Source organism: Heterodontus francisci, chromosome 4 (genome assembly GCF_036365525.1).
Source record: "Heterodontus francisci isolate sHetFra1 chromosome 4, sHetFra1.hap1, whole genome shotgun sequence".
NCBI classification, from domain to species: Eukaryota; Metazoa; Chordata; class Chondrichthyes; order Heterodontiformes; family Heterodontidae; genus Heterodontus; species Heterodontus francisci.
In genome coordinates, this window is record NC_090374.1 from 165,525,009 (window position 1) to 165,534,319 (window position 9,311).

Below are 9,311 nucleotides of genomic sequence, written 5' to 3' on the forward strand. Positions count from 1 at the left end.
TCTGCATGGTGGAGCCATCTGTCTTTCTCCTCTGTGTCCATCTCCACTGTTTGGAGGCTGCTGCCAACCCCCCTGTTGTTGCGGTTCCGCTGCAGGTGCCTGGATCTCCCTCCCACTCTGCTACTCCTCCTCTTCAATGGGGTACCTGAAGTCTGGATGAATGAGGCTTGTGATAGGTGGCCTCTCCCTAAATACTAGTCCTTCACTGCCAGTGTCCCCCTTGCCTTCCCCTAATTTGTCACCTCTGACGAGATGGCACTTGCCTGTTGCCCCCTCCCCTTGCAATGACCACCCCCACTCCCCCCCACAATTCTGAAACCCTTTCTCTCACTCCTCACATGATGTCCAATGTCATCCTTCTCTACCCTGCCTGGCAGTCAATGCTTCCTCTCCCGATGGCCTCCCCTTTCAGCCAGTATGATCTCGCATCTCCATATCACCTCCTTGAAGGGGGTAAGTGAAGCCCCGTGAAACCTGAGCATCATTGATAAAATTTAAACCCGACCATAAAATCACTTTCAATTGGCCTCTTAACTATCTTAATTACCTGCCCACCACGTCGCTGTCCTAACTTCGCCTTCCATCTTTGCCGCCATCAGTGAAATCGGATGAGACGTACCGATGTCAGACTTTCTGTCCGATGTGTCTCATCCCAATTTTAAGTCCCCCCCGCCTCTGCTCCTGTCTCTTAGGTCTGCTTAAAATTCTGCCCAATGTGTGCAGAAGTGTTTCCTAATTTCATTCATGAAAAGTCTGTCTCTAATTTTCGGACCATGACCTCTTATAATCCTAGACTCACCAACCAGCAGAAATAGTTTCTCTCTATCAACCCTATCTGTTCCACCTAATATCTTGAAAACGTCAATCAAATCACGCCTTAATGCTGTCCTCCCTCCAGGGCTAATATATTATTCCGAAGGTGTGTTCTCAGTAATCCGAGTATGGTCTAACCAGGACTTTATATAGCTGAAGTGTGACTTTTACCCCCTTGTCTTCTAGCCCTCCAGATATAAATTGAGATAAATAAATTGTCTTGACCTAAAGATTTTATAGTTGCATTAAGTGTGAACAGACAAATATATTTTATATTGGGTTTCTTTTCCCATTTCGTAATTCTAGAACCATAGGCTGATACTGCACAGAATATGACCATTTGGCTTATCATGCCTTTGCCAGCTCACTGAAAGAGCTATCTCCATTATTTCCACACCCCTACTTTCTCCACATAGCCTTGCAAATTTTTCCATTTCAAATATCTATCCAATTCCCTTTTGAAAGTTACTACTGAATCTGCTTCGACTGCCCTTTCATTTCAAATCAAACAATTTACTGCGTAAATGTTGCCAATCACCTTAAATCTGTGTCCTTTGGTTACTGATCCTTCTGCCATTCTACTTATTTATTTTATCAAAACCCTTCATGATTTGGAACACCCCTCTATATAATCTCCCCGTCACCTTCTCTGCTTTAAGGAGAATAACCACAGTTTCTCTAGTGTCCCCATGAAGGCATTCATTCCTGGTATCATTCCCGTAAATCCTTGACTAAGGCCTTAACATCTTTCATAAAATGTAGTCCCCAGAATTGGGCATTATATTCCCGCTGGGGCTTAACCAGTATTTTATAAAGGTTTAGCATAACTTCAAAGCTTCATTTTGCATAAATTCTGTTCTGTATGGGGGGAATTTTAACCCTCAAACATGGGTGTGTTAGAGTCAGGTGGGGCTATTAAAGTGTTCAAAGCCTGAATCCTGACCCACACCCATCTCCAACCTCCCACCCTGCCTCCTGGGCAGTGGTAAAATTGCAGGGAGCCACTTTGGATTGGCTCCCTTTTACCAATGACGGGACCGGAAGCAAAGAGGCTGCCCACTCCAAGAAAGTGGGGAGCTAATTTCCATAATTTAAGGCCCAATTAGGAGCCATTTTACATTTCCATTGGCAGGGAAGGCTGCACCTGCAGCCCCAATGATTTCCCCAGAGGAATTTCCTCTCTGTCCCTTAGCCCCATGAAACTTATAACTTTTTTTTGTTACCTCTTGAAGGCTACATGTCTCCTGCATACCTGAGCAATGGCCACCTCTCCTGGTGTCACTCCTGAGGCTTCGGGTCTGCCAGTCCTCTGATTGGGCCAGAAGCTTCAGCAGCCAGGCCGCCATCCTTAATTGGATAGTGGGCCCACAGGTGGCCAATTAGGAGACTGCCTCTGGGAAAATTGCTGAGCTGGTCCCGCTGCCAGCAAGTGCGTGCTTGGGACCCACTTTTTACCCAGACAGTAGAGTCTTGACACACTTCGTAAAATTCAGCCCAGTAACTCTTTCCTTCATTGGACTTGTGGGTTAACTTGGCCTTCTTTTTGGACTTGGGTTCATAAAGACGGCTGTTGTTTCTGTGACCCCGTGGATTTCTTGAGCACTTTGAACTTTTTGTTGGCTCTTCCGTTGAACATGTTTTGTATTCTGACAATAGAAAATCCCAATCCGAAGGAAGGCACTGGAGCCATTATTACGGTGGCCAATGATGAAGGTTGTTTCCTGCATGTTATGCAGATTCTGAGTGTGTCAAATAATTTTATTAAAATATTGGCTGGAATTTAACGGTGAGGGTGTGAGCCTGCCTCTGCCAGGCCTGGAAGCCACGCTGCTATTTTGCGTCACTCAGGCCCTTAATTGGCTAAAGCCAGGGTTTCTGCCCCGCTGAGGCAGAATGCCCTGCCTCAAAGAGCTGCTGGCCAATTAGAGGGCTGGCAGCCCTTCAGACCCAGCAACACCATTGGGAGCAGTGGCCACTACTGGGACTGCACCCAGCCAGGACCAGCAACAATGAAGTAGATCCTGGAATGGTAAGTGGGGGACAGACCTCGCTGGGGACAATCGGCTAGACCCCAGTGAGGGTGGGGGGAGTCGAAATCTATAGGCACGGGGTGTTGTTTTTATTGGGAGGGGGGGAACCCATGCTGCTGGAGAGCCCTCTGTGGGGTAAAGGGTGCCTGACCATGAGGGCCCTTCAGCCCGCAAATTGGCCATCAGGTATTACATCTGCTGCTGGCAAAATACCTGTGGTGGCGGGCCGAGACCCTTAAGTGGCAATTAATTGTCCATTTAAGAGCTTCAATTGGCCTAAGGGTGGGTGGGCAGGCCGTCTGCCACCTCCTCCGCCACTGGTAAAATAGCAGCGCGGGCGGGTAGGCGACGAGCACGGCACCCCCTACCTCCCACCCTCTTTTACGCCCTCCCCGCCTCCTAGCTCACTCCCAGGCCATTAAGTGAGAATGAAAAACATGTTTGAATTCACATAGTGTTTTGTACTATTTAACTGAAAAGATTTTCTTATTCATTTAGTAGTGTGCAAATGTTAATATAAAACAGAAAATACTGGAACTCAGCAGTTCAGGCAGCATCTGTGGAAAGAGAAACAGAATCAACATCTCAGTTTGATGGAAAATGGAAAATGTTAGAGATGTAGCATGTTTTAAACAAGTACAGATGCAGGGAAAAGAAGGAGGGGAGGAAAGAACAAAAGGGAAGATCTGTGATAGGGTAGAAGGCAAGAGAGAATAAATGACAAAAGGAACAATGTACGAAGCAAAAGCATTTGATAGGGTAGATAGAGAGAAACTATTTCCTCCAGTGGAGGAGGTCCAAACAGGCGGAATACCTTAAAACTAGAGCTCGGCTGACCAGGGATGATGTCAGGAAGCTTTACTTCACAGAGGGTACTGGAAGTCGGTTGAGGCTAGCTCAATTGAAAATATTAAAACTATGAGAGATAGATTTTTATAAAAGCAAAATACTGCAGATGCTGAAAATCTGAAATAAAAACAAGAAATGCTGGAAATACTCAGCAGGTCTGGCAGCATCTGTGGAGAGAGAAGCAGAGTTAACGTTTCAGATCAGTGACCCTTCTTCAGAACTGGCAAATATAAGAAATGTAAAAGGTTATAAGCAAGTAATACTGGGGCGGGGCAAGAGATAACAAAGGAGAAGGTGTTGATAGGACAAGGTCACAGAATAGCTGACCAGAAGGTCGTGGAGCAAAGGCAAACAATATGTTAATGGTGTGTTGAAAGACAAAGCATTAGTACAGATAGGGTGTTAACAGACTGAAAATTGAACAGCCGCAAGTACAAACATGAAAAAAAACAGTGGGTAAGCAAACTGAACAAACTAAGATGAAATAAAATAAAATAAACATACAAAAAAAATTTTTTAAAGGAAAAAGAAAAAAAAACTGAAAATAAAAGTAAAATGGAGCCCGTCATGCTCTGAAATTATTGAACTCAATGTTCAGTCCGGCAGGCTGTAGTGTGCCTAATTGGTAAATGAGATGCTGTTCCTCGAGCTTGCGTTGATGTTCACTGGAACACTGCAGCAATCCCAGGACAAAGATGTGAGCATGAGAGCAGGGGGGAGTGTTGAAATGGCAAGCAACCGGAAGCTCGGGGTCCTGCTTGCGGACTGAGCAGAGGTGTTCCACAAAGCGGTCACCCAGTCTGAGATAGATTTTTGTTAGATTAAGGGTTACAGAAACAAAATGGCAGATGGAATTAAGATACAGATCAGCTATGATCTAATTGAATGGCAGAACAGGCTTGAGGGGCCGAATGGCCTACCCATGTTCCTATGTTCCTTAAAAAATGATACTGTGTCCAATTTACCTCTGAGCATCTGCCTAGGGTATCTGAGGTGCGTTAGGAATGGGAGGGGAGTGTTCAGCTTTCTGTCCCAACACAGTTGCACTTCCAGTGCAGCCCAGCCACTTGCTAGGGCCTTGTGCTGGGACCTGGGACGGAAACAGGACAACAGCTTTAAGCCTGAGAGGCAGCATTCTGCTGTTTGCAAAGTAATGTAGAACACCATTAAACTCACATAAATAAAATAATTGAAAACAACAGCCTGTAAAATATAGTATGAACAGAATTCATTGTAAAGAGGATGGAATATGATTAATTCCAAACATGACACTGACCATAACTCATTTGTTTCTGTGTTCCATATGAATTAACCAGTTGTCCTGCTCATGGTTAAAGGTACAATTGTTGTTTAATATACTCCTACCCCTGCAGTCTTTACCTGTATTCTATGTAGAAAAAGCAATGGAATGGAGAGAGCAACATTATGAACGCAAATTCACAATAAATTTTGAGGCTGGATAAGGAATAGAATAAGCCACTCAGCCCCTCGGGCCTGCTCCACCATTTAATTAGATCATGGCTTATCTGCACCTCGGCTCTATTTTTACAGCCTTGAAAGAAAGAACTTAGTTTGATAGCATCTTTCACATGTTGAGGTGATCTTAAAATGCTTTATAGTAATGGATTGCTTCTGAACTGCTATCGTTGTTTTGTAGACAAATATGGCAGCCAATGTATACTCAGGAAGACCCCACAACTAGGCACCATTAGGATAAGGTAGTCACTAATAGATCCAATAGGGAATTCAGGAGAAATGGTCTTTACTCAGAGAGTGATTAGAATGTGGAACTCGTTACCACAGGAGCCGTTTAAGGTGACTAGCATAAATACATTTAAGAGGAAGCTAGATAAGCACATGAGGGAGAAAGGTATAGAAGGATATGTTGATGGGGTTAGAAGAAGAGGGTTGGGAGGAGGCTTGTGTGGAACATAAACACTGGCATGGACATGTTGGGCTGAATGTTCTGTTTCTGTACTGTAAACACTTTTTAACTTTGTGATACTTTACAATTGTATCACTCGGGGAACATCTATGCCACTCATTGCGTGGGAGGACGCATAGGTGCCAGATAAACAAATACCAGGCTGTGAGAGGGGAGGCCGGGTGCTGGAATTCCCATCTCACTTGAAAATAACATTAATTTTTGGAGAAATCTAGGCCAAGATTGTTGCGTGGACTCATAGGTCATTTCCCCATTGACAATACACCAGGTCATACTGACATCTGGAATGCAGAAAATCTCGACTTTTACACTAATGTCCATGTTTAGTGCACGGGAGGTTCAGGCCCAAAAGGCCATTGTGGAATCCACAGCTTAAGACCTTTCTTCTTCTTTGGCCTCCTTATCTCGAGAGACAATGGATAAGCGCCTAGAGGTGGTCAGTGGTTTGTGAAGCAGCACCTGGAGTGGCTATAAAGGCCAATTCTAGAGTGACAGGCTCTGCCACAGGTGCTGCAGAGAAATTGCTTTTACGGGGCTGTTACACAGTTGGCTCTCCCCTTGCGCCTCTGTCTTTTTTCCTGCCAACTACTAAGTCTCTTCGACTCGCCACACTTTAGCCCCGTCTTTATGGCTGCCCGCCAGACCAGGACCTAGCATATCAGATTCCTGGCCTAGTTTCGAGCATTCTTCCATCAGAATACGAGAAGGGTCACTTTGTTTTGAATGCAGTAAGTTGAGGGAGGGATAGGTGAACACACTGAGAGAACTCTTGGCTCTTTTTCCAATGGTGCCATGGGATCTTTTCCATCCACCTGAACTGACAGATGAGGCATCAATTTAACATATCAACTAAAGGCCAATACAGCATTTCTTTGGTACTGCATTGAAGTATCAGCTCAGATTATTAGCTGACAGCGCAGCGAACTGAGTCCCAATGTCCAGGGAGGTGCTAAACAAGCATCCTGAATACACCAGGTATACCATGCAGAAAGACACAGGGTAAAGCAATGAAAATGTTTAAGGCTTAGTGACTTCCAAGGCAGGATGTTTCTGGCTAAAGGTAAGAAAATTTATCCTGTGTAGATAGGCAATCACAATCATGAAAATGAGTTAGACCTTGAGATCAGGCCCGCTGCAGGACAAACAGCAACTTAATTAGAGCACATGTGTAATTAATCTCTAGTGATGTGATTAGATGTGATGAGCAAGACATCAGGCAACAATAACTTTGTATCCTAGGGTCAGGGTTCCATAGTGACCGTGCAAATTAATTGTATCTAGATACATAACATTCTTATTGTGAAACAGCAGAATCAGTTTACGCTTATCTTGCATTATTTATAATACCAGACATCAATGAGTTAAAAGAAAGATGAATCGCAACAGGAGTCGAATTACAATCATCAAATTACATCTGGCTAAAGCAGTGTAATAGTGCTGGAATAACAGGACAGGTGGTTGTAAATTCAAATCCTACAATGCCAAGTTGGCAAATTGTGAGCTGAGACCAGAAATACTGCCAACTGCAGTAGAACTGCCAACAGCAGCACCGCCAACAGCAGCACCGCCAACAGCAGCACCGCCAACAGCAGCACCACCAACAACAGCAGCGCCAACATCAGCAATGCCAACAGCAGTCGCACTGCCAACAACAGCACCACCAGCAGCAGCATTGCCAGCAGCAGCAGCACCGCCAACAGCAGCACCGCCAGCAGCAACATTACCAACAGCAGCAGCACCACCAACAGCAACATTACCAACAGCAGCAGCACCACCAACAGCAACATTACCAACAGCAGCAGCAGCGCCAGCAGCAGCATTGCCAACAGCAGTACCGCCAGCAGCACCAACAACAGCAGCGCCGCCAGCAGCACCAACAACAGCAGCGCCGCCAGCAGCAGCATTGCCAACAGCAGTACCGCCAGCAGCACCAACAACAGCAGCGCCGCCAGCAGCAGCATTGCCAACAGCAGTACCGCCAGCAGCACCAACAACAGCAGTACCGCCAGCAGCACCAACAACAGCAGCGCCGCCAGCAGCAGCATTGCCAACAGCAGTACCGCCAGCAGCACCAACAACAGCAGCACCGCCAGCAGCACCAACAACAGCAACATTACCAACAGCAGCAGCACCGCCAGCAGTAGCACCACCAACAGCAGCAATGCCAACAGCAGTAGCACCGTCAACAACAGCACCACCAGCAGCAGCACCGCCAACAGCAGCACCATCAACAGCAACATTGCCAACTGCAGTAGAACCGCCAACAGCAGCATCGCCAACAGCAGCATCGCCAACAGCAGTATTGCCAGCAGCAGCAGCACCGCCAACAGCAGCACCACCAACAGCAGCACCACCAACAGCAGCATCGCCAACAGCAGCATCGCCAACAGCAGCACCACCAACAGCAGTATTGCCAACTGCAGTAGAACCGTCAACAGCAGCACCACCAACAGCAGTATTGCCAACAGCAGTCGCACCGCCAACAACAGCACCACCAACAGCAGCATTACCAACAGCAGTAGCACCGCCAACAACAGCACCGCCAGCAGCAGCATTGCCAACATCAGCATTGCCAGCAGCAGCACCGCCAACAGCAGCTGCACCACCAGCAGCAGCATTGCCAACAGCAGCTGCACCACCAGCAGCAGCATTGCCAACAGCAGCAGTACCACCAACAGCAGCATTGCCAACAGCAGCATTGCCAGTAGCAGCAGCACTGCCAGCAACAGCAACATCAGCAGCAGCAGCACCAATAGCAGCAGCTGGAGCTTCAGCAGTAGGAACAACAGCAGCAGCAGGAGGAGCAGCACCAGCAGCAATAGGAGCACCATCAGCCGCAGCACCAGCAGCAATAGGAGCACCATCAGCACCAGCAGGAGCACCAGCAGGAGCATCACCAATACCAGTAGCAACACAAGCAGCAGGAGCAGCTGCCTGCTCCTCAACCACCTGCCACTTCACAGGAGTGAGGGACAAGAACACAGCTCCTGCTCACAGGAGGCAATAACCACACACTGTGCTTACAGGCAGAGGATAAGCTTCCTGAACATGACCGAGCACCAGTGCCTCAGGAGGCTCAGAGTTTCCCACCAGGTGGTCGCTGACATTTGAAGCCTCCTGGAAGAAGACATCCTGCCAAATGGACCAGGTGGGCACACATTGCCAGTAGTTGTCCAAGTCACCACTGCCCTTCATTTCTTCCCCTCTGCCTTCTTCCAGGAACTTGCAGTTGATATTTTCAGAATCTTGCAATCTGCTGCCCACAAGTGCATCTCACAGGTGACCTGTCCTATTTTTGCCAGAATCAACACTTCTGTGTATGGCTTAGCTGATGAGGCCAGCTAGAATAAGTGAGTGCTTGGCATTTTCGCTCTGGCTGACTTCCCACAGATCCAGAAAGCCATTGACTGCACACACGTGGCAATCGAGGCACCCGGAACACCCTGGAATCTTCGTCAAGCGAAAGGGATTCCACTGCATCAATGTCCAGCTCATTTACAACTTCAAAAAGATCATCATGCATGTTAGTGCAAGATTGCCAGGAAACTGTCATAATGCATTCATTCTGCGCCACTAAAGCCCCTTCAGATCTTCACACCTCAAAGTAGAGTTAGCAGATGGCTTCTTGGACCCTGAAGATGTGGCGGATGACACCTGTGAGGAGCCCAGGCAAT

General features: G+C 47.0%; 1 protein-coding gene across 1 annotated transcript; it reads left to right on the forward strand.

The window, feature by feature from the left end:
* Positions 1 to 2,447: 2,447 nt before the first annotated feature.
* LOC137368841 (uncharacterized) lies at positions 2,448 to 8,748 on the forward strand. Its single transcript, XM_068029048.1, has 4 exons — positions 2,448 to 2,526; positions 5,009 to 5,029; positions 5,350 to 5,410; positions 7,167 to 8,748. The coding sequence occupies exons 1-4, from the start codon at positions 2,448 to 2,450 to the stop codon at positions 8,746 to 8,748; spliced, it is 1,743 nt and encodes a 580-aa protein (XP_067885149.1).
* Positions 8,749 to 9,311: the final 563 nt, after the last annotated feature.

Bases quoted from the DNA above. Each gene is read 5' to 3' on its own strand.
- LOC137368841 (XM_068029048.1), top strand. From the start codon at position 2,448: ATGTTTTGTATTCTGACAATAGAAAATCCCAATCCGAAGGAAGGCACT. The intron at 2,527-5,008 runs GTTGTTTCCTGC...TGAATTAACCAG, and splicing joins TACGGTGGCCAATGATGAAG to TTGTCCTGCTCATGGTTAAA. The intron at 5,030-5,349 runs GTACAATTGTTG...GTTGTTTTGTAG, and splicing joins TGTCCTGCTCATGGTTAAAG to ACAAATATGGCAGCCAATGT.